At 50.3% G+C, this 24166-nt stretch overlaps 7 protein-coding genes across 7 annotated transcripts; 4 read left to right on the plus strand and 3 right to left on the minus strand.

Moving 5' to 3' along the window:
• Positions 1-829: 829 nt before the first annotated feature.
• N7458_010180 (pyruvate kinase CDC19) lies at positions 830-2814 on the plus strand (the record flags this gene model as incomplete). The annotated part of the gene is made up of 6 exons (XM_056913562.1): positions 830-953; positions 1077-1121; positions 1180-1226; positions 1290-1492; positions 1589-2504; positions 2566-2814. 6 exons carry the CDS (start codon positions 830-832, stop codon positions 2812-2814), a joined length of 1584 nt encoding a protein of 527 aa, XP_056762411.1.
• A 1331-nt stretch (positions 2815-4145) lies between these two features.
• Positions 4146-4355, plus strand: N7458_010181 (uncharacterized protein; the record flags this gene model as incomplete). The annotated part of the gene is made up of 1 exon (XM_056913563.1): positions 4146-4355. The coding sequence occupies one exon, from the start codon at positions 4146-4148 to the stop codon at positions 4353-4355; it is 210 nt and encodes a 69-aa protein (XP_056762412.1).
• A 1555-nt stretch (positions 4356-5910) lies between these two features.
• On the plus strand, positions 5911-6492 carry N7458_010182 (uncharacterized protein; the record flags this gene model as incomplete). The annotated part of the gene is made up of 3 exons (XM_056913564.1): positions 5911-6078; positions 6171-6326; positions 6394-6492. Coding segments are annotated over 3 exons (423 nt in total), but the record flags the coding sequence as incomplete, so codon positions are not given.
• A 587-nt stretch (positions 6493-7079) lies between these two features.
• N7458_010183 (1-phosphatidylinositol-3-phosphate 5-kinase FAB1) lies at positions 7080-14677 on the minus strand (the record flags this gene model as incomplete). Its single annotated transcript, XM_056913565.1, has 2 exons — positions 7080-7197; positions 7251-14677. The coding sequence occupies 2 exons, from the start codon at positions 14675-14677 to the stop codon at positions 7080-7082; spliced, it is 7545 nt and encodes a 2514-aa protein (XP_056762414.1).
• A 435-nt stretch (positions 14678-15112) lies between these two features.
• N7458_010184 (uncharacterized protein) lies at positions 15113-19236 on the plus strand (the record flags this gene model as incomplete). Its single annotated transcript, XM_056913566.1, has 2 exons — positions 15113-15268; positions 15316-19236. The coding sequence occupies 2 exons, from the start codon at positions 15113-15115 to the stop codon at positions 19234-19236; spliced, it is 4077 nt and encodes a 1358-aa protein (XP_056762415.1).
• Positions 19237-19991: 755 nt separating this feature from the next.
• N7458_010185 (SUR7/PalI family protein) lies at positions 19992-21068 on the minus strand (the record flags this gene model as incomplete). The annotated part of the gene is made up of 2 exons (XM_056913567.1): positions 19992-20864; positions 20931-21068. 2 exons carry the CDS (start codon positions 21066-21068, stop codon positions 19992-19994), a joined length of 1011 nt encoding a protein of 336 aa, XP_056762416.1.
• Positions 21069-22489: 1421 nt separating this feature from the next.
• Positions 22490-23770, minus strand: N7458_010186 (glycoside hydrolase family 5 protein; the record flags this gene model as incomplete). The annotated part of the gene is made up of 6 exons (XM_056913568.1): positions 22490-23019; positions 23075-23172; positions 23229-23293; positions 23345-23497; positions 23560-23618; positions 23677-23770. The coding sequence occupies 6 exons, from the start codon at positions 23768-23770 to the stop codon at positions 22490-22492; spliced, it is 999 nt and encodes a 332-aa protein (XP_056762417.1).
• Between the last annotated feature and the right edge of the window lie 396 nt (positions 23771-24166).

Raw genomic sequence — 24166 nt, forward strand, 5'->3', positions numbered from 1 at the left:
TCGCTTTCACATGACAACGGGCGGCCAGCCTGCCAACGGAGTGGCTGGTGGGATGAGGTAAGTGGAGGGAGCTATGGTGATTACCTCATCCTGTGGCTGGGGAAGCACTTTCCCCAAAACGGGGGCCCGGCTTATCGATAAGGCTGAACGCCCACCGAAATCCGTTTTGGCCCTTTTTTTTCTGGCTTTTTTTTTGGGCCATCAAATTGGGTGTCGCTATTTGTCACGTTTACTCGATAAAAGGACTCCAATCTACGGCGCGTAGACCAGCACGGGCCCGTCTGCTCAGGCCAGTTTTGGGATCGATTATATTTTTTCTATTTTTCCTGCCTTCCTGGCGGATACCGCCAGTGGCCGATTGGCTTGGGTGGGAAGGCATCAAACTCGGTGAGGGGCAGAGGGGTAGTGGGAGAGACCGTCGACAACGGGAAGAAGAATCACGACCAACATAGAAATACAGAAGGAGATCCAAATTGGTATTGAATAACTAACTGCACTAATTGTAAATTGTCACCAACTGTCAAAGTGTACGTAAATCAGACGCCAAGCCACCAAAAGCAGTGTAGGAGCAGTGTACACCGGCGAGTAACCTGGGGCAAGGCCAGCAGCTGCTAGTTTTGGGTGTCTGAGAAAAAGCAGCGGCCGTTGGCGGAGATAGCATCGGCCACCAACATTTTCCCTCCCGCCCCTCACCTTCCACTCCATTCCTCTGCTTCTACTTTTCTTCCCCCTCCCCTCGCTTTTCTCCATCTCATCCTCTTCAATTGATTCTCCATCTCTCCCCTCCCCTCATCACTCCCTTCATTAGTTTCGCCTACGCACATTCACAATGGCGGCTACCAGCTCCCTCGACCACCTGTCCAACCGGATGAAGCTGGAGTGGCACTCCAAGCTCAACACCGAGATGGTGCCCGCGAAGAACTTCCGCCGCACCTCCATCATCGGTACCATTGGTATGTCATGCTCGCGACCGCCAGATGCCTCTTTTGGCGTTTGATCGGGTCCCCGTCAATTGGCGCATGGTCAATTTTGATAGTCGAGGGGCCAAATTTTGCTAACGGTCCATCGCTCTATAGGTCCCAAGACCAACTCCGTCGAGAAGATCAACGCTCTCCGCACTGGTACGGATAGCGATCTGATAGATCCACCCTCGGAGAAGATAGACTAATTTGTTTGTAGTCGGTCTCAACGTTGTCCGCATGAACTTCTCCCACGGTTCATATGAGGTAAGAGCCCAATGGGCCCGATATGCAGTCAAGACGTGCCGTTTGATGCTAACATCAAAACAGTACCACCAATCTGTGATTGATAACGCCCGTGAGGCTGCTCGCGTCCAGACTGGCCGTCCTTTGGCCATTGCCCTCGACACCAAGGGCCCCGAGATCCGTACCGGTAACACCGTCGATGACAAGGACTTCCCCATCGCTGCCGGTACTGAGCTTAACATCACCACCGATGAGGCCTATGCCACCGCCAGTGACGACAAGAACATGTAAGAATTCCCATTTTTCCGCTGGCAAGAATTGATCGTGGTCGGCCGACCGTGGGACGAGATTGGGTCGCAGAGACTGACTGTGCCGGATTGTAGGTACCTCGACTATAAGAACATCACCCAGGTGATCTCCCCTGGCAAGCTCATCTATGTCGATGATGGTATTCTGTCATTTGAGGTCCTCGAGGTGGTGGATGACAAGACCCTGCGTGTCAAGTGCTTGAACAACGGCAACATCTCCTCCCGCAAGGGTGTCAACCTGCCCGGTACCGACGTAGACCTCCCCGCTCTGTCCGAGAAGGATATCAGCGACCTGAGGTTCGGTGTCAAGAACAATGTTGACATGATCTTCGCCTCCTTCATCCGCCGTGGCAGCGACATCCAGAGCATCCGTGATATCCTCGGCGAGGAGGGTAAGGAGATTCAGATCATTGCCAAGGTTGAGAACCAGCAGGGTGTCAACAACTTTGACGAGATCCTGGAGGCCACCGACGGTGTCATGGTTGCCCGTGGTGACCTTGGTATCGAGATCCCCGCCCCCAAGGTGTTCATCGCCCAGAAGATGATGATTGCCAAGTGCAACATCAAGGGCAAGCCCGTCATCTGTGCCACTCAGATGCTCGAGTCCATGACGTACAACCCTCGCCCGACCCGTGCTGAGGTTTCCGACGTTGCCAACGCCGTCCTGGACGGTGCCGACTGTGTCATGCTGTCGGGTGAGACCGCCAAGGGTAACTACCCTTGTGAGGCCGTCAAGATGATGCACGAGACCTGCCTGTTGGCCGAGGTCACCATCCCCCACTTCCAGATCTTCGATGAGCTGCGTAACCTGGCTCCTCGCCCGACCGAGACTTCCGAGTCCATTGCCATGGCTGCCGTCAGCGCTAGTCTGGAGCTGAACGCTGGTGCCATTGTCGTTCTGACCACCAGCGGCAAGACTGCTCGCCTTCTGTCCAAGTACCGCCCTGTCTGCCCCATCCTGATGGTCACTCGCAACGCCACCGCTTCCCGCGTAAGTTTTTGTAACTCCAGTATCGCAAGCCTGTTTCCAAGCTAACGAAAGCCCTTCACAGTACTCCCACCTGTACCGCGGTGTCTGGCCTTTCTACTTCCCCGAGAGCAAGCCCGACTTCAACGTCAAGATCTGGCAGGAGGATGTCGACCGCCGCCTCAAGTGGGGTATCAACCACGGTCTCAAGCTCGGCATCATCAACAAGGGCGACCCCATCGTCTGCGTTCAGGGATGGCGTGGCGGTATGGGCCACACCAACACCGTTCGTGTGGTCCCTGCCGAGGAGAACCTCGGTCTGGCCATGGAGTAAATTTGCGACGGTGCCATTTGATGAAGGCCACGAATCTATAGCTCCAATCTTCCTTTTTAGTCTTTTTCTCTTTTCTTGGTTATCGCTGGTGCGAGGGGTTGGATACATACCTTTTTTCCCTTTATTTTGTCAAACTGCAAAAATGTTTCTTGCCATCTTTTTTTTCAAGCCTAGGCTCGTTTCTGCACCATGGTCTGGACCATGGCTGTTTCTTGAGAAGAAATTAATTGCATTGCCGATGTACATGAGAACGAGTACATGAGAACGAATTGAATGCCTTTAGGCCGAGTCTATAGTTCAAGTCATTCATTGTAGGCGAGGCGAATGATAAGAATGAGTCGACCATGTATTTCTGTCCAGGTAAATCCCTAGTTAGTGAGCCGGTTAGTTTTGTCTCGTGCTTGCTCGTCCTTTTCAAGGCGAATGGAAGTTCTGCGCGCATCCATGCAGGTCTTTGGCGCAGGTCTTCTCTCACTGGGAGAGTCAAGCGCAACATGCGACTAATGACCCTACTTCTCAACTGCGAGAACGAAGAGAAGAGGAAGAAAGAAAGAGAGAAAAAAGGAAGAGCCGACGGTCAACCGGAAACGCCTTCTCTTGATGCGGGGGGCGCACGAAAACGCGCTGCCCGACTCCGAGGCCGAGGCATGTGTTTTCCTGCAGGCACCCGAGCAAGTATACAGAGGACTATCTCCAGTGTCACAATGACCCTCTTCATCAAAGAGCCATGTAGCAAGGGAAGACAAGAGCCTGTCAATCGAACGAAGCAGTCAAGAAGAAAGAAGAAAATAAAAAAAGAATTCAAAAAGTTCATTCTGGTCCTGTGGCAGAAGATAATTCCCGCGTGCGGACCCGTTTGCTCCCGATTTTCGCCGAAGGATACACGGCATAGAATTGGGGCCTGGTTTCTAAGGCATGTTTATTGTAGAATTGCGGCTGATATCGAGTGTAGACAAGTAGAACGCTTCACTCTTCTGCATCCTGGCATAATTACTCGTTGTTATTTCCATTTGGAATAATTGTCTCCAATGCAACCAATTGATCCATTCAACGCCCCGATATGTAATATCCCAATTCTCAGTCTCTGCCAAGTTGCTGGCCCCAGCTATGACGAAGGTCAAGACTTGTACTTCTGTGGCTATGTATGGTGGGTTGGGCCCGGCGAGACATAGCCCGAGCCTTATAAAGAGAGACTATGACCGTCAACTCAGTCCATCAAGCCATTATCAAGTCTCTTAAAACATATTCAAATTCTTGTTTATTTTCACCGCGATATTCCGAAAACTTCTTCTTTGACGCTACAGCCCTCAATCTCACCTCCTCCGTCCACGATGTGCTTTGGCTTCGACGGTTTCAGCTCTGTGAAACCAAAACCACCCCGCAGAGGAAAATATGGGCGAAACGAGGAAAAGTATCTTCAGGATTATGCACGCTACGAAGAGAAATACGAACAATATATGAATACAGACAACAGGCGCAGTCGAATGGCAAATTCAAATGCTGGTGCTGTTGCTGGGACATCTGCTGCTATTGGAGGTTGATTAGGTGGTTGGACAAGAGGCATTGTGAATGACCAGACATGAATCAACAGCATTTATACATTTTCTTTGAGGAACATTTTAATATAACCTTCCGAGATAGAAGACGCTGTTCTTGGGAGTAGAACCGGCTATCCAGTCTAAGACATAGTACCTACAATCAACTACATATGTTAAACTTGAAGCGGACCAGGAAATAATAAGCAGAATCATCAGCTTGAGGGACAAACAGCCCGATTCTTAAACATATTTTCCGCTCCTGGGGAATTCTCTGAGAAGACTTCAAATAACCTAGCATAAGCACCCCCGCAATGTATTGCAGTCTAAACAAGCTTGAGATGAAAGGGCGAACTATGCCAATCATCGAAGGTCTCGAACTCGAGAGAGAGAAAAGACGTCCTAGTGTGAATAGTCTTCATAGAGCTAGACTGTGCCTCATTGGTTATCATGAGAATCGAACTGACACCCTGAATGATGCATCATATGTTCGTATTCGCACCAAAATGACAGTTTGCAGAATAACTATCAAGAAGGAGAGAGACCATGCGCTGTTAGGCGGGCGCAAGGGCTAACTTGGGCATGTCGGGCTGGATTGGTGAACATTCCCCACTACAAGTTCAGCCCGCTGCTGAAGATTATTCATCACGCCGACAGGGACGCAAGAAATGCTCAATCAAGATTGTTGAGTCGCCCTGTTAAATGCAATTCAGGTTGCTTGTAGGGAATTAAATTTCTGGCGGGAAATCGAAGGAGTATGGCAGCGGTGGAGGTACATTGGAGGCTGAGTGTGGTAACGGTAGGCGAAACTGCCCAGAAAATAGCCAGATTATTTTGCGCTCCTCCAAGCACAAGGTAGGAAGGAGCTAAATGGACGAAGGCCTATATATGGAGTGTATTATACATGACAGAGAATGTCAATTTATGGGAAAGAGATCACTGAAATCGCCACTAGCGCCAATTTGATGGGCCTAACAGGGCGTCAGTGTGGAAATTCACTGAGAGTCGTTCTGTCGCATCGCAAACAGGAAGCAGAAAAGATAGAAGTGATACAACTATTCTCCAATAATTTTGAAGATGAACTTCAACTAGTTAGTTAGTTAGTTAGGAGTTAACTACCAGGGATGATGAATCATCAATTCCTTTTAGTAGGCAAATTTGGTTTAACCCCAACGTACGATACACAACGCTCCCAACGATATCGGCTCCACAGTCCGTAATTGAGACCTCAACCATCACTCAATATACTTCAAAGCTTTGTTCCAACGCGTACAGTGTCGAAGTCTACATTTATTTAAATTCTTGCAGGCACTCTTCGCTCGGAAGATTCAGGCTGATCTTAATCTAAAGCAACGCAAAATTGGAACGAGAAAGAAGATCGCGATCCGCGACCCAGAACTTGAGGTCACGACAATGTCTTCAGGCAATGATTCCGAGCAAAAGTCTGTCGATCAGAGTACACAAGTCTACGAGGGAAACTGCCATTGCAAAGCTGTGCTTTTCTCTGCGATACTGCCGACAAAATTGGCAGCGGTCTCTTGTAATTGTGAGTATATACAGGAACCATACCTCCCCAGATTTCCCACACCCCGGTTTTGCGTATCAAATCTGTCATTCAATTGGAGATTGCCGGGCTAAATATCAATTAGGCAGTTATTGTCACGCTTCAGGCGGTCTGCATGCTTTTGCGGATGACATAGAAATCCATCAAGGAGCACAATCCCTCAAGGTACGAACCACCTAGACTAACTGCATTTTCGATAACATGATCCATCATTTTTGATCAACTCGAGATATTGTGGAAGGATTAACATCGAATAGGAATATCTGTTTGGCTCGCATACTATCAGAATCTTCTTTTGCGGAACCTGTGGTGCCAATGTGTACAACAGATCAGTGAACCCCAAGTTCATCTATGGCAAGTGTGCTATCAATGTAAGTCAAACCTTGTGCTGGATGACCATCACCCCCGTCTGTGTACCTGGATACGACTGTGCACCACCATCCCAAAGGGTATCCGTAAGCTAACATATATTACTCTTAGATGCGCCTACTGCAGGGAATTGACTTAGAAGCGATACAAGTCACTAAGCGTGATGGGAAGGATTTTTGTCCGCCCCCTTTGGAAGGGAATCCACTTTAGGTCCCTAGGAATTACCTGATAAGCGGCCATGCTTCAATTTATGTGAAAAGGCTCTTCGTTCCCGTCCCGTGATAGGGTTCCTCTCTCTTCAACAATTTCCTCAACTTGCAGACCGTCAAACATACGATCTGTCAATTCCTTCGATTACTGCTCGCCTAGAGGTACATTAGGCTTGGCTGCCTGACTCGTCCAACCGAGTAGAGTGATATTTTTCAATGCATTATATTCCATATTTCAGATGAGAGTGATGTTGCATTTCATGCTTCACTCGGATGTTAATTTACGACGTATGATTAATGCCCACTAAAACAGTGACCAAAGGCAGAAGAGCACGGTTACTCTCGCCGTCTGTAGTATAATCAACAAAAGAAACACTATTTAAGAAATGCGCTTGTAAACATCTCTGAAACTCCGCCCACTCATGCCTGCAATCACACGCGCTAAGAAATAACCCATTGCATATGTGCAATGCCTCTGCAAATCTCGAAAACATAGCTCTTGGGCATCAAGTATTGTCGTCTAGTCATCAATCATTATGGATATATAGTCGTTCATGTATCGTAGAGTCAGGGTCGAATGGCTGTTCATCATTGGAAAGCACTAGCTTCGGGTCCATCGATGGCGTCCAGATCCGTTGCATTGGCAATTTGGTGTTCGCCGTGTGGAAACCGGTACATGGCACTTGGTTGGAATTGGTGCCAGCAACTATATGTTGTCAGAGAATATCAGTTAATCGGAAAGAAATCTGTAAGACATACCTTGGGGCTTGCAGAACATATCTTGCCATCGCCTCACGGAAGCGACTCTTGTACTCCCTCGGACTCGTCACTGTGGGACGATTGCGACCCCCACCAGCAAAGCCTCGGTCCTTGATCCAAGACTCAAGTTTCTTGTCCCAAGTGTACGTGCGAATACAATCAATGATTCCGACCACCAACTCGCTGCGCTTTTCGTCGATCGCTATCATCAACGAGTAGTCCATGACGTTCTGGCGGCCGAGGAAGAGGGTGTCATTCCACACGCTTTGGCTGAGGAGCTTCTTTGAATGTTCTCGCGCAAACAATGGCGTCTCGTAGATAAAATCTACCATGTTCTCATCCAGCAGAACTTCGTCCTGCTCGCCGGTGCTCTCTACCTTGCGGTTACGCATTGATCCCTTCAGATCGAAGAGACGATTAGGCGCACGATCGTAGAACAAATTCTCCATCAAGAGCAGGAACCAGTTCTGCTCGATTCCAGTAACTGGGTTCTTGATGATGATTTGGTAGAAACCAAACATTTTGGCGATGGCAGAAGGCAAGTCATGGAACAACGCTTCAGACATTATTTGGAAGTACGCCGGTGCGAACTTTAGGAAGGCTTGGGTCTCGACGGGTGCCAGTGACTTGAGAACGAACCGGTCATCGAGAGTCTTGAGGAAGATTGACTTTGTCTTGCCGCCTTTGGAGTCCCACTTTAAGCAGCGGGACAGTGACTCCACAATGCGATCAGCAACACCGCACTTTTTGCGAAGCGCCTCGAATTGCTCGGCATAGAATACTTTGCAAAGCATCTTTGCCTGGCCCTCTTGGAACTGATATTTGAGATGGGTTCCGGTCTGTCGCAACAGAGCATGCTCCAGGCGAGCTTCATTTACGGCTACTGTATCGTGCTCAAACTCTGGCGGTTGGCCCTCCATCTCATCATATCGTTCCTGAATGGTTGCCAGCTTGTCCTTGTAGTCAGACGAGTCTAGGGCAAATGCGATAAGAGAGCTTGGCTCATCTTCACGCACAATGATATCACAGTCGGAAAAAACGTGGTCCCCTGCACTAAGAGGATAATCAAGGGCAGTCCATCCGCTGGCGGACCGTTCAGACCAGAAGTTGGTCAGCATCTTCAGTAGAGTCGTTCGTTCATGTTTTGGAAGATCCTTGAAATCGATGGAGTCATCATCCGGTAGTGTTTTAGCATCGTCGTGAGAGTCCACGTGATGAAGGTCCTCGGCAGTATTGCGTTCTTCATCACTGTGTCCATCTGTCTCGCCCTCAGACATGAGCTGGGAATCAGAACGGACAATGCCATCAGGCTCGAATGACCCCGAGTGATTCACATCCGTCGGAGACTTTACAGGAAGTTCCTCAGGCCTCCTCTGATTCATGGAGTCGTCACTTTTTCGTCCCACTTCCTCTGAAGTACGCGGTAGAGTAGTGGGTATTGAATAATCTCCATCTACATGTGGTTCCCGTTCTTCAACAGCCTCTTTCACATTGCGATAAACCTCAACGATCGGCTTTGAGGACGCGAGAGGGAACGCGCGTGAATAACCGCCCCGTGCGGCTCGCTGTCGTCTTTCGCGTTGTCGTTCCTTTTCGAACTCGCGACTCAATTGTTCAAAGTGCCTGGCAAGGTTTGACACACGAGAGCTGCCTCGTTTCGGAGTTGAACGAGGTATCAGAGAATGCCCAGGTGCGAAACGCCCATTCTTTAGGGTTGTCAGTCCAAGACGTTCAGTCAACTTCTTTTCCGATGTTTTGGTCGAATCCCCTCGTGAAGTTCCGGAATCATTTGAATTTACGTGACTCAGCTTCAGTCCAAAAGATTTCTCCCTAACAAGATGGGCAGGTTGGGACTGAGCACGAATTAACGGAGGAGAACGAGTCTTGCCAGAACGCCTAAAGAAAGGCCCCTCAGCAAGCCTTGGAATTGCCGATGGTCGATTTGGAGGCGTAATTGAAATATCGGGAGCGGGAGTCTCTTCGTTTGATTTACGCTTTCTTTCGGGGGAAGATTCGTAGGCGTCAGGAGGTGATGGAGTTAAGACATCCCTGATACTGTGAGGAGTGTCGCGTCCTGCAAGAGCCGCTGGATCATCCAATCTAGAGAGGGGCCGATCGAGTGGAGTGCTTGAGTCGGGTGGCGATCGTTCAGACTGACTTGAGGGAACAGCCAAATCAAGATGTCGGACCTCTTCTTGCAAAACGGCTTCGTTTTGTGGAGAGGACATTTTGCCATCGACAGCCTCAGCTGAGAGCATCGATTCATCAGTTGGGGTAGGTGACGGAGTCAGCTCAGTAGTCTCGGGCGGTGCATCTCGCTGCTTCTTTCCAGTGTGCTCCTCAACAACCGAGACCAGAACGTTCTGGGCCTTTTCGGGAGAAAGAGTCATCCGTCGCGTCAACCTTGGGGTCTGATTGGCGGGAGTGGTCTCGTCCTCCATGCTGGTCGGGGTATGAAGCCCATCCTCAGTAGTCATCGATGTTGCATCTTTGTCCAAGAAGATCTTTTTGAGTTGCAACGTTGCCAGTCTTTTGATATCCTTCTCCGACGGGAAGAAATTCTTCTCGAAGTCCGCAAAGATAGTATCCCATTCCACAACTTTCTCCTGGACTGCGCGAAGGACTTCGTTTAAAGGAATGACCTCCCAGTAACGCGAGCTCGTATATCTGTCCTGTAAACGCTTGTTTAAAGCCGCATGGTCTTCTTGAGCTTTCTTGATCAAGGATTCAATTTCCTTCATACATTCGTCCAGGAGTTCTGGTAGAACGCTTTCCACATTGATGCCCTTCAACCGCACATGAACCGATCTCATGAATTTGTTGAGCCGATCTCCAGTGTCAGAGTAGATTTGGTTTCTCAATTTCAAGTCGTTGTCCACTTTCCAGGTGACTCGCGGGCGTGGAACAACAATCTCAAGAAGATGGATTGCGTCATATTGAATGCGGATGGCAACATCTTTGAAACCAAAGTAGCGGAGATGATCTCTCTGGAGGTCATGCGGGCATACCCCGGCACGGGCATGCATATTCCGGCCCCAGAATGAAACCTCCAAGTATTTGCCAAAAGAGTACTTCCATGTGTTTTCGGACATCAGGGTGACCTGAGTTTCGTTTCCGCAGATTTTGCAAGTGCTCCACATCAACACCGTATCTTGCATCCCTCGAAGCTTTGAAGGATACGGCTGGACCAGCACACTGATTTGAGCATCGCCGTGGACGTATTGTCGATGATGCTCAGACATGCGCTTTTCACAACCGTTTACATTGCAGACAGTGTTCGCTGTATGGCAGAGGTCTTCAACATACTGTCCAATTGTGCAGTCAGGCTCGAATATTGTGTCGTCGCCATGTTCATTGTAGAACTCCAGAGCGAAGATATCAGGACCAGAGCAAGGCACTGAGGTTGCGGTGCATACCAAGCTGTAAAGAACAACAATGTTCTGGTGGGCATACGGATCGAACATGTTAGAGTTGCCTGACACATAGGCCTCCCACTGTCGTTTCTGAGTTTGATAGTGGTAAAGGGCACGATCATATTCTGCGTCGTGTGCTGCACGAAGGACCTCTTTGACCTTTGGAGGGGCATCGTGTGGAGATGCATGGACCATCTCAGGGGTGATGAGAATGAATTTTTGAGGCTTCGTCTTTTCTTCCGAGGTCTCCTCAGAATACTCGACTTGATCACGAAGGCGTTTGAGATATGCTAATCGACGTTCCATCTCTCGGGTTCGCATTAGTAGGTAAGGAGGTTCGAATTTGACAAAAGGTGAGGCGGATAAGATCTTTGTCTGATGATCATGCACCATGTCATCGTGATACGTTGGCATCGGAACATCATCAGGTACTTCGATAATTCCGGTAGATATAGGCACGGCATGTTCTGGATCCTCGGCCGGTTTCTCGCTGACAACCTCAGGCTCTGTGGCACCGGTTTTGCTCTGATGCACAACCAGTTGGGAATTGCCTTTCTTAACATCGACATGAACGAGATCATTTGTGTCATTTTCCGATGTTGTTGGCAATTTGGCAAACTCATCTCGCATGAGATAAGTTTCAAGTCGGAGGTTGTACACAACGTAGACCATGAATTCGGTGATCTGTTTCACTTTACCGAGAATTTCTTCGTCGCCACCTCGTAGGACGATGGTACACCCAAGCTCCTTCGGGCAGCCGGAGATATACATGTAAGTCTTCTTCCGACCACCATGCACGTAAGTTTTGACATCGAAGCTGCTGCAGTCACTGTGGAGGGTTGTTGTCAAGAGTTTGTCCATCGAAGTCACAATTCTGGTTTGAGTGCACCTTGAAACGGCTTCAAGAACAGACGGCTTCACATTGTATGCAGTGGCAATCCCCGCTTGCTCGAGGAGAGCAAGTGCTAGACCAGATACATTCGTTTCGACAAACAGCAAATTCGGATGCAAAGCCGCGATTCGGCTGACAAGGTTCTCGAGGAATTCACGCTCTTGTCGGATGACAGGTTCAAGACTCATAAATTGTTGCTGCTGACGGGCATACTCAAGAGGGAATGTAATGATCAAGATGTTGGGACGTGGAATACTTCTTTGCATGCTCTTGAGAGCTAAGTTTTTGGTGAAGACAAGGCCAGAGACGTAAGAGGTATCACCAGGCCTGCCGCCGGGGATCTTCTTCAATTTGATATAATGCCGGATATCCATGTCATCCCCGCGCTGGACATCTGGGTCCACTTCGTCGGCTGCTTTCAAGAGGATGGGCATGAGGGCTTTTTCCCAGTTCTCACTGCTCGGCACGGAGGCTTCTACCAGTAGCTGACGCAAAAGTTTTTGCACATGCTCCCGGCTGGCCTTGTTGAGCTCAATCGGCGGTGCCCCAATCCCTCTCATCGACGAACTTCTTGTCATCTTGAAGCCAGATTGTTTGATGCCAGCAATAAAAGGCACCCCTGCGAACGTTGGATCATGAGGGAACATGCTTTCTTTTGACGTCCGTGGCGAATGGCGTGCGTGGATGCTGCTGGCCACACTGAGATTCCGACGACGCGAAGGCCGCGGCAAGTTGACTGCTCTTGAGCTGGCGATGCTGGCCTCATCCGCATCTCGACCTAATTGGTTGATGCTGGGGGCGCTCCGATCACCAAATGCAGATCGGCCCTTCTTCATGGCGGCAAGGAATCCACCAAGCCCCGCTGCTCTCTCGGTATCGCCGCCGCTTTTAGAGAGGTTGCCTTCGGATACCGCAGAGAGTAGGCTAGGTTGCTCATCGCCGGTGGAAGCGTCGTCAGACAGATACTGGGCCAAATCAGGGTCAATGATATTGTCTTTATGAAAGGCTGGTAGTCGGGACTCGGCGGTCGAATCCTCAGGATGACGACGCTGAAAGGGGGCACGATCATCATGAGAGGGCTTAAAGCTTCGGATGTACTGTTGACGAGAATGATGGCGCTTGTGACTGATTGAATGAGCTCGAACTCCCAATGAGGAGCGTAATGACCGCGACGAGGTAGGTCTCGTCAGTGGACGGTCGGAGTTAATTTCAAGAACTGCCGACCGGCTATTGTGACCTTCGCCCGCGCGTCGTGTGGCTGGGATAGCCATTGTTGGGGTCATAAGGACGTGGTCGATAGACTGGGACACTATGGAAGACGCATCGTCGTCCTCGCCGGCAGGCCGAGAACTGCTGCCGCCCCAGCCAAGGTCGGAGGCTCGTGGATTCACGATGACGGGGCTCTGTTCACTATCTGAATACTCGGACGAATCGTCATCGTGTGCATTGATCATTGCTTCACAGGGCTTGCAAACACGGATTGTTCCAGGTTGCCCAAACCTGGTGCCAGGAACCAGCAAGGTGCATTTGGAATCAAATATTTGCCCGCAAGTGCGACAGTGATGTTTTCTGCGAAATGTAGTGAACGTCTCTCCACAGTGGAAGCAGTCTTTCGCATTTTCGTCGCGCATCCAAAAGTCTCGACTCAGCAATCTACTTCTGAGTTGAGATAGAACTCCATCGCCTGCAGGCGGAAGGCGGTTGTTACTGGGGTCTTGGACTGTGACTCGTGGAACTGCTGTGTTCAATGGCGGTAAAGAAGACACAGTGGTGGTGGTTTCGGCTGTAGAGGCTCGCGACATTACGTAGCCTGGTAATCGGTTCTTGGCGGCGGGTGTATGTGATTTCCCAGGGAGAGCTGTTGGAGATGTCGGGAAAGAAGACTTTGCCGATCCGCCGAGGTTACCTTCATCTTGAGGAGCTGAAGCTGTGTTATCAGACGCCGAGTCAACAGTATAGGAGCGTCCAGCTTGAGATGTCATCTTTGAAAGGTTGCTTGAAAATGAAGTCGGTGTCGTAGACTCATCACGTCCACTAACAGATAGCCTCGAGTTTGATCCACTTTCTTGAGACTGGATATTTGTGTCCTGGCTAAGCTCGGAATGTTTCGAAGTTCGTGTTGCGGTGGACTGGGACATGTCCTCTAGAGCCCTTGATTGATCTGCATTTGACGACTTTCGCGACTGGCTATCCAATGTGTGGCTCGTTGATATGATAGATCCACTAGCCTCCAGTGAGCCAGACTCCTCTTGTAGACTTCCGTGTGTTTTTGTGGACAGAACTGGTGAATTTGTGAAGCCCGAGTTCATCGCAGAAGAAGTTTGGCTAGCATTCATATCTGTTGGGGCATCCTTACTTCCAACACTAGAAGGCTCGGAATTTTGAAATGCCTGAGAAGGCGCGTTGACTGAACTGCTTCGCGAATGGTGGGGTTGACCAACGGCGCTCACATTCAGTTGCGTGATTGCGGGGTCTGCTGTAACCGAGTTGCCAGAAGACTTTGTCAGTGGGACGAGATTTGCTTTCCCAGCCGGAGCAGGAGGAACTTTGGAGGTGACGCCAGCGTTTTTTGAAGAGATTTTGAGGCTCTTGCCAGCGGTTGAAGGTTGTGAAGGATCCTGACTGGGATGGAAATTTGGTACGACTGGAGAATGCAGTCTTGAGCCTTGTGAGGAGTTTGGGTGCGAGGGTGTATGGTCTGCCGAGCTGATAGTGAGGTCTGAGATAGACTTGGTCATGGATCGCTCGGAAGTCGGGCTTTTGACCGCAGAGCTATCCACAGTACTCTTGTCTGTGACTTTGGATCCACCACTGACGATGTCCCTCATTCCCCCAACCGATGTTCTGAAGCGACTGTACAGCCCACTGAGACCCCCCTGCAGCTCCTCTGATAGACCTTTATCGTCCGACGCGGATGCCGGTGCAGGCGGGCTGGTAAACTCGTTGAAAAGCGTCAACGAGTCGGACTGGTAAGCCGCATTATGGATTTGGTCGAGAGCCGTGTTCATATTTTCTCGATCTGTTTGCGACGTAGCTAGGGAGCCCCTCGATCCGCGCCGTCCAAGTGGAGGGAACCCGGACGATGCGGAGGGGCTTGGGGTCTCATGCGACTTTGGCTCCATCGGTGAGGATGCCGGAGTTGATGCGGTCAGGCCGAAAGCTCATGAATAATGCCCGAACGCGAATCGGGATCCTGCTGGTCGCGGGACATGCAGGGCTAGAACATGGAAGGACCACGGCCTGGGAGCAAGACACGCAGCCCAGTTGGATGTCGAGGAAATATTGTCAAGAGAGAGAGAGGGAGGGAGGGAGAGAGCAGGAGCCTAGACTCTCCACAGCTCATCCAGAGAGAGCATGGACGCCCAACCTTATGACGTGGTGGGTCGCTGAGTCATCCGATCGCGTCCACCTGGCGCGTCTTATCGGTTATCGGAGGCCGTTCGCTCCTGACCGTTTGAACATGCGAAAATTCGCGACAACAGCGCCCTGGACAGGGTCTCTCTGTCAGACATGACTTTGGTGGCATTTCTTCTTGTCATACACTGAATCTGGCTACAATGAGCGTTCCCACCCCATGGCTTGCCCCGCTTGTGGAGCAATGCCTAGGCTCCTACCTAGGCCAGACCCCGCAAGATGGCATCGAAGTGGAGGACGATGGAGCGACATTGCGCTTCAGGAAGCCCGACCTCACGTATATGGCTGCTGTTTCAGAGGTATTTTCTCTCTTGTTGGAATTACCATGTATATGAATGCTAACAAGTTGGTTGGCTTTTTCTACCAGTGGGGTCTAGGTCCCTCCCATGACAGCGCACAGTTGATCGATGCCGATAACCAGATACTCGCGATGTTTCCCCGCGGTCTGTCAGATTCAAAAATTTTCACACCGAACTCACACTCGAAAGAAATGAGCCCTAGAAAGCATTCGATACAACTGCTGGACTTCGCCTTGGTCTTCCCATACTCGACATCCACTCCCGACGTGCACCTGAACGTCAACAGCTTTCGCATCAACTGGGAGGAAGGGCCAATCAAAGGATTGAAGCCTTCAAAGAAGCTGAGAAAGAACCAGACTGTCAAGGTGCTGCTAGACAAAACCCTCCAGAAAGCGAAGAACAAGAGACTCGTTTCCATGCCAAATGGGGCAAGCACCGTACCCGCAAGGCCTCTCAATCAGCATCCCCCCCAGTCACAAAGTCGCGCTCATCATGACACGCAATCACAGCGGATTTTTTCTCAAATCTCGTCTCATGCCCATGATGCTCGGGATCACACTTCCAGTGCGGACCGTCGTTTACTACATGGGGCCAATGAACTTCTTCAACATCTTGATCCGTCTTCTCGGCCAAACTCAAGAAACTCTATAGGAGCATCCATACAGCGACAAGAGCAGACGATAAATCCTACTACAACAAGAGGCCCGCTTCAGGTCCTCCCTGATGGAGAACCCGCTGCGAACGTCGTCCGGCGATCGGGGTCTCCATTGGAGGAGCACTCTGGTCGAGAAGACTCCATCTCATCCCAGCCCCAAACCGACAATATGAACCACCGCGATAACTCTGATATGAATGGCCCTCAATCAGCGATGCTTTCCTCTCCGCGAAGAACCCGACAAGAAACAGCATCTCCATTGTCGGATCCGGACGAGCGTGCTGATGCCCAGCTCTCTTCCAATACCGCCAGTCGCTCGCCTTCGCGAAAACGACACCGTGAGAGTGCGGAACTTGACTCAGAACTCACCCGTGGTGAAAGCCTCTCACTTCCACCCCCTCAAAGGGTCAACCCTGGCTCCCCATCTAGGAAAAGGCAGCGCATCAACGATACCATCCAGGTGAAGTCAGGACAAGCGGTTACACCTGAACGACCGGCAACTAAAATATCTCACTTGAATTTGAAGCAAGGGACTGAGCCAAATGTTAAACCTGTAATCGATTCTCTGCCAGTTATGAAAAACCCATGGCAAGGGTTATCCGAAATTCGTGCGAGTGATGTCAATATCCCCAAGGACCAGCTCGAACTTTTGGATAGAAAGCTTTGCTGGATCCCGCCGGCTACAGGCAATCCCGAACCTCATGGACATGTGCCGGCTTGGCTTCTGAAGCAATGGAACTCCATTGCTCGGCTGAGGCATGAGCTAAACCATAAAGACGTAAGTAACAAAGCTGCTGAGAACGAGCCTGCAAGTCCAGCATCGAGCCAGGGAAGTACACAATCTTCTGAACGTGAATCATCAGAGGACGAAGAGCTTTACCCATGGGAGGGCAGCTCCCCGGTCAGAGGTCCCCAAAATCTGCCACCGGAAAGCAGCCCCGTGAGGCAACCGGTGTCAACACGGAGAAATGCAACTCCGAAAGCCAGCAGTCAGAAAGAAAGACTTGGTGATTCTCCTCGAAAGACACAATCTAGGGTGAACTCAAAGTCTCCAACAAAATTTGCCGGGCATCCTCAGAGCACGCCTCGGACCTCAGCGTCTAAACCTCCTCTGTCAAACGAGCCTGAGAAATTGAAAGCAGGTAGTCCGATGGCCTTAACTCAAGACACCACGGAAGTCCAAGAACCTTCAGCTGATCGGGAAGTGCAAGGCTCTCCTGCTCGTTCTACGAGTCAAAACTATCACCTGGGCCATGTAGGTCCATTGGGCCAGTTGATCTCTGAAGGAGAAGGATCAACAGACTCAGATACCCCAGGCTCTGCAGTCGAACAACCCGAGAATGAGGATCCGTCCAATGATGCAAGTGATGAAGAGTCAGTGATGGAAAATTCGGTACCTCTTGCACTCGGTGAAAGCTTGCCGCCTACACAGTCCAGTCAGGTCAAGCAAGGACATATAGGCTCTGCTCAGCCTCTCTCTCAGCTCACCGAAGATCATGTTCAGGTCGCCGTGACTCCTCTGGTAGTGAACAATCGACCACTGGAGAATCGGGATAGTAATCAGAGCAGGGGCAGGGCTGACTCTTCACACCCGCATTTCTCCTCTCAGAGCAACAAACATTTCTCGCAATCCCTAGTTCCGAACACCTACCCTTATCCGGGAAGTCATGAGAAGAGCCAGGCATCTGATGACCCAACAACTTCATCCTCGCTTCGTTCGGAAGTTAATGCGTCTCGAGCTGAAATTGCGGTGCCTCAAACTCAGTCCAGCAGCACGAACTCACAGTCGCAAGGCACATATGACCCCTCAACACACGAAGTCGTGCTCGAGTCTTCGGGCCCAAACCAACGCTATCACGACGTTCCTTGCTTGGGTTCAAATCCTCCTGCCGAAACCTCAAATCTTCCGTTCGGGACCTCTGCAGACATAGCCTTCTCACAGCTTCATGATCCAACTCAAGAGCCCATTACGCAGTTATCTATCAACGAGCAAACAAGTTCACCACACCCGTCACCAATGAGGCAGCTCAACTCTTCGGTCTCCAGCCCATATCAATCTCCGTCTAAAAGCCCACAAGACACGACAGAGGAGATACAACAGATGCCTCCAACCACACCAGCAACACAAAGCGCTGAACTAGTTGCTCGGCGTTCGGGCTTTATTGGCGATCCTGAAAAGTCAGTTGAGGCGCAGGAAATATACAGGAAATTCTGCAACGACTACCCTGGCTATACGGGTGATTATAACCATTTCACTGAGCTTTGCTCAAGACTAAAGGATGTTCGAGCCCAAGGCTTGCTACGCCGGTCCAACCTGTGGGATGATTTTATTATCATGCACCTTGAACGATTCCCTTCCTATCTAGACATCGGCACCTCCCAGTCGTATGCCGAACCACGGAGTTATGAGACTTACTTCACCTCCAACTTCTCCAAATCTGCGAATCGGAAACGCAGTCTTTCCGGTTACGCCATTGAAGTCGTTGCATCACAGTTCGCCGTGCCTGTTGTTACACATACACAGTCTAGCAGCCAGGTGGATCCTCCTTCTCAGACTACTAGGAGAGAAGCCATAAACACCTCACTCGCATCAAGCTTTGTGGATAGGTTTTCAACTTTTCAAGCCCACTCCTTTGAAGAGCCCGTCAAAAACGGTCTTCCTGTCTTCCAATCCGGTCTCCCAGCGTTGGACAGTCATATCACATCTTCGATGGAAACTGGCTCGTCATCAGTACTTGTAAAGCTCGAAGGTTCTGAAATGGATCAAGATGAAGTACTGTGTACCCAGATAGCTCCCATGAGCTCGCTCATCGAAATACCCGGTCTCGCTGATTCCCAGCCATGTGCCGGCGAGTGTCAACCCGCAGTCAGCCAGATCATCAACACCCAAGATGAGCAGGATGATGTAAGTATGGCCGGAGTTGAGGAGTCGGAGCACGACGAGTTGGACAATGAGGATATCAGCCCTGAAGATCTGGATGCTGAAGAGCTCGACGCCGATGACACCCGCCACGAGACCGCCAGCGTTGAGCTCGGTGACGACACATTCATCTCAGCTGTCTCTCAGTCAAATACAGTTGAAGTTCCTGAAACACAGCCCGAGCGTGAAGACGAGCCTGAAGATGAGAACTGGTTCGCCTCGCTGCGGCACATCTGGTCCAGAGATAAGCCCGTATGGTCTGACCACCCCACAACTCCATTCAAGACCTGGGCGGAGGCCGACCAGAATGTGCTAAGCGAGCGACGTCGTCGCGGGGGAGCTAAGATTCTCCTCGACGAAAATGGTGTCATCCGCCGGCCAACTCATCGTTAATTCGCCCCCCTGGGCCATCGACGCTCGCTTGAAATTGTTCCTCGAGAAGGGCGCACTATCAGGGTCGAGGACAGATATGTTCTGATTGACAAACCGATGAAGGGCTGTGCCCAGGCATCTTTGGTCCGTTCATTCCATTGATTATTCATGTATTCTTACCATGTTATATCCAATATCAAGAGAACCATGCCTTTTCATTCGCCCAGCAACTCATGGAGCAGCGAGTTAGTAGTATTGCTATTGTACAAGGCTGCGCCACAACCCAATTTAAGCAATAGTCGTGGCTAAGATCCACTGTGGAGCTGGAAGGTCTAACGGATGCCCTAGGCAAATTATTGAATTCGATACCTTGCTATTGAACTTGATAAGAAAGAGCCTACTGTTGTTCCACGATGGAGTGGCAGAAGAAAAATCCGCAACTCGAAATATAGGAAAGGTATCAGTGATGTAGGCTATTTGGGGTGTTTATGTTGGGAAATCTTGAAATCTGAATGGATCATTTATTTTGAAATACAATTTTCATCAGGTGCGATTTACAACATATGCAGGTCCATCAGCAATATCGCTGGTAAGCATTCAAGTCATCACAGAAAAAGGAAAGTGGTCGTTAAAAATCATGCAAAAGACCAAGCCCATATAACCAGAGAAAGTCCCGAGCCCCAAACGCCGCGGTATCCCAGTCTCTAAGAACGCTTCACGAGGGTTGTATACAAAGACATGATCGAGGATTTGAAGCCAGTCGCGTCACGCTTAGCTTAGGAGTGGCGGAAGGGCTCGTACGCGTTCGATCGCTGGTTGGTGTTGGTCATGGGGTAATCGCCGCCGTGAGCAGCGGGAGGTGGGTACGAGGTGTGTTGCTGTTGGCCGTAGGGGACTTGGCCAGCTCCAAGAGGCTCGTAAGTGTAGGGGGCCTTTTCGGCAGTGATGCCGCGAGGACCATTGTTGCGGTGGCCGTACGGCGAGCGACCGGAGCAGCAGCAAACGCTGAAGGTCCAGAAAATCAAAGCGGCGAGGGAGAAAGCGACGGCCAACCAGGTAGCAGCGAACATATTCTTGCCCAACGACAGGCTAATTCCGTAGGCCTTGAGAGTTGTGCCCAGGGAAGACTTGAAGATGGAGAAGAGGACGGTCGAGGTAATCGAGGCAGCGGTGGTGAAGAGGAAGGCAAGGAGCGCAAAGAGAGTGGTGACACAGCTGCCCCAGCGGCTGCAGATAGCGAAGAACCCAACCACAATCTCGGCGACGGTGACGCTGAAGGCGATTATGTAGGCGATGAACATCCACTTGGAGACTGTCTTGTAGATGTTCATGACCTTTTTGTAGTCGCTGGGCAACTCGCCCTCAATATCAGAGGAGTCCAGGCCCCAGACCGCGAAGGGGTTGAAGTAGAACTCGCTCTTGGGCTTTGAGCACTCCGTCACGTTTGTCTTGTTGTTGTTGATGTCACCATCGCAGTAGCCCCAGAGGCCGATCTGGTAGAAGTCCGCTAGGGTGCTATCATCCTGGAGTTTGCCGAGGACATCGGAGACGTCCTGAGCGGTAACGCTCGTGATTCCGTATTGTTCAAGAATGTTTTCAACTTCGGTTACTGTGTGAGATCCTTCGCTGCTGATATTTTGGACGTTGATCTATACAAGTCATTTTGTTAGTGGCATGCCCGCGAGGCACTGGTGAGAGATAATTGAGAAACTTACTCGCATGAAGTAAAGATTGTTCAAGGTGTCAGAGCTGGACTTGGTACAGCCCAGGCCGACCATGATAATACAGATCAGCGAGGCGATCGTAAGCACATAGGGCGTGAAGATACACGCGACACGGCCGGCTTTTCCCATGGTGGCTTGAATTTGTGTGGGTGTCAATTAGAGGGAGACGGGGGGTGGGGAGAAGGGGGGGGGAAGGATGACAGAAGGAAGATCGGATGAAAAGGAGAGAGGCTGGAATCGGGGGAGGTCTGTGGATTTTATCCTTTGCATGATCGGCCCTTCAGACGGTGATTAGCGGAGGACTTGGAGTGTACAGCCTCGTCCCACTGGCAACGACGACTCCAGTCTCCAGTCTCCAGCCTCCCTGCGTTTGGTAAGAGGCGCAGGGCAGGAACACGACCCCCTCGGGGCTGGGTTGAGCCAATCAGAAATAAACATAACCGGACCCACTTTGGGCCACGCCACGTTGGTTTCTATTCGTGTCCGAGCTAAACCCAAATAGGCATTACAGGGACATTTCATCGTCATTCAGGCAGGCAAAGCGTGGACTTGGTTCATCAATTATTATTCTTCCAAATTGACAATGAAGATGGCTGTCACGGACGAAGCACATTCTACCAGGGATCCCGATATAATCTTACAAGGTGTCAGAAACCCCCGCAACAGCAACCGATCAAACTTCATCCAAGTCCATCCCCTGGGAATAATCCATCCCCCTGGCCGACCAAACTCTCACAATCTTTACCCGAAAGTTCATTTTCCACGGTCGAGCGCAGGATCGCCATACCACCCGTCCTAATTAAGCAACCCACCTTGTACAAGCCTCGTCATCATCCAGCCCTGTGGACCGTCCGAAATTTTCAATATCCTCTATCAATCTTTTTTTCCTTTCACTGGCTGGCGACCTCAATAACCCTGTATAGCAATCCCTCAGCCCTGCGTAATCTCGTATCTAGGCCAGATAATCGAGCCTAGGCTTCCGCATTTTGCGCTTGGCAGCGGGCGCAGACGCCAATTTCCGCGCACAACGGCCGTAGTCTCCACACGATACCTCACCCTATGAGGATTTATCACACTGCGGTAGGCGGTCTCCGTCTTCATGGACGTGATCCGAGAATTACCCACTGCCGGTGCCCCTAGTTTCTATATTTACAATTTAAGATTAAGTTTTCTGGGGCTTAGATAGCTCTCTGCTCATGAAATAATGTCCCAACCACGACTTCCCAGGCTCTATACCAAGCAATTTATGCCGGTGCCTATTATCAAGGGATATGCACAGTCCACTGCGGTGTACTCTGAACTGACGTACGCATTAGCCACAGGCGATGACGGAGACTCCTGTTGGGGCGCATTGTTGCCAAGACTTAATGTGTCGGTCGCTCTGCTTATCCCCAAAAACGGTGGGACAAGAACTAGTCATACAGAGCTTACAAGTAGAGAACCATTTTAATACTCCATCCAAGGATTCTATGAATTCGTTGTGGATTGAATCCCAAATATACACAGGCCTGTCAAATGACGGATCCGTAAGAAAAATGTAGTTGATCTCTTCACGCAAAGTACGGCTGCAGAGTCGACAGCATTCCAGTATAAGCGACACCACTTGGAGGCTCCATGCCGTAAATATACGTTCCCCACCAAGGCCCAGCCGCCCACCACATGGCGCCCTTCCACACATTTGAGTTCTCCCCGAGATAGTCCAGCATGCCCGTGATAGCAGTCTTGCACTGGTCATTGACACCTCCGGCGAACTCACCTAGTACACCGACCTTGCCATTGTCAATTAGCCACTGCGTCGCATTGGCGACTCGCTCCTGGCCGATCGTTGTTGAGACACATGTTTCGCTGGTACCAGAGCCATCAGAGTCGAGGTACTGATGCATCTCGTAGACAATCTTGTCTTGTGGGTCTGTCAAAGCCTTCAAGTTGTCGTTCACGGTGGTCCAGGTCCAGGCGCCTGTGTACGAGTTGCCCTCGACGAAGATGTATTGCGATGTAGCGCCCGCAGCACGGATACCGTTGATAGCTGCTTGGTTGAGATCAAGCACTAAGGTTTGATCCATATCGTGATACTCATTGTCTAGATCAAAGGCATTAGAAATAACTTTGCGTCGCCACCTGTTATGTGCACTCACTCGTGTCAAAGATAACAAGGTTGTTTGATTTGAACTGGCCGGCAACATTCGTCCAGAAAGTCTGGAAGTCCGAGGTACTCGAGATAATCGCGCCATTGCTGTCAAAAGTGTTAGTAAATTCAAAGCGACACAGTGATAGAAAGGAAGGTCCTACAATCTCCCATAGTTGTGGGGGTCAATGACAGCATGAGCGCCGGCTTGAGTGATATAGTCCACCACCTATCCTAATCAGCTTTCAGTATCAACGGTCGCAAAATATACGACACGCACCGTGGTCAGGTTCTTCAAATAGGCGCTGTCAAAAGAGCCAGTCATGCCGTTGGGCGTCAGCCGTTCCATCAGGAACTGGACTCTGAAGATGTTCATGCCATCATTGATCAACGTCTGGATGGTACTAGTATCCGGGAAGATAAAGTCGGTTCCCTTTATTTTGTCCATGAGATTCCATAACCTAGAAGTAGGCAGCTCTGCAACTGTTTACTCACCCAGACACCAGGGAGATTGCCGGAACCAAACTCAGCCCCAGACTCACTTGTTCCAAACCCTGTAATTCATGAGTGTCAATCATTACCACAAGGGTCAGAAATCACGGCGAGGCGTACATTCGAAAGAAGAAGCCCTCTTTGCATGTTTGGAAGGAGCTGCCAATGCGGACCCTGCCGCGGCTGCCAACAATATAATGTTATTCAGTCTCATATCTGGTGCTCTGATTGAGGGTTGGAAGTGACGGCAATGCAGATTGTTCGGGCTATGAAAGGGTTGACTATATCAGTCTCAACCGGTAGGGAATAGCCCATTTTATACAATAAATGGGCTTTATGCTAGTCGCCTGCCTGAATGCTATGAGAACAACTCCGTTATCGCTTCCAGTAACAGAAAGAAACGGACACGGAGTGCGAAATATTCAAACGGTATCTATCCCGTTCACCCTTCAATCAAGCTTGTCTCTGGCCAGAATCAGAAAGATACAGGGTTTATCATAATCAGGACGTTTCATGGAGTTTCTCCATAACCAGAATTCCCCACCAAAGGGAAGAGCCAGGATAGCTCCACTTTCTTACTACTTATGGAGAGAGATCGCCGAGTACGGCT

Source organism: Penicillium daleae, assembly GCF_028827525.1.
Source record: "Penicillium daleae strain IBT 16125 chromosome Unknown utg000008l_segment0_segment0, whole genome shotgun sequence".
NCBI lineage: Eukaryota > Fungi > Ascomycota > Eurotiomycetes > Eurotiales > Aspergillaceae > Penicillium > Penicillium daleae.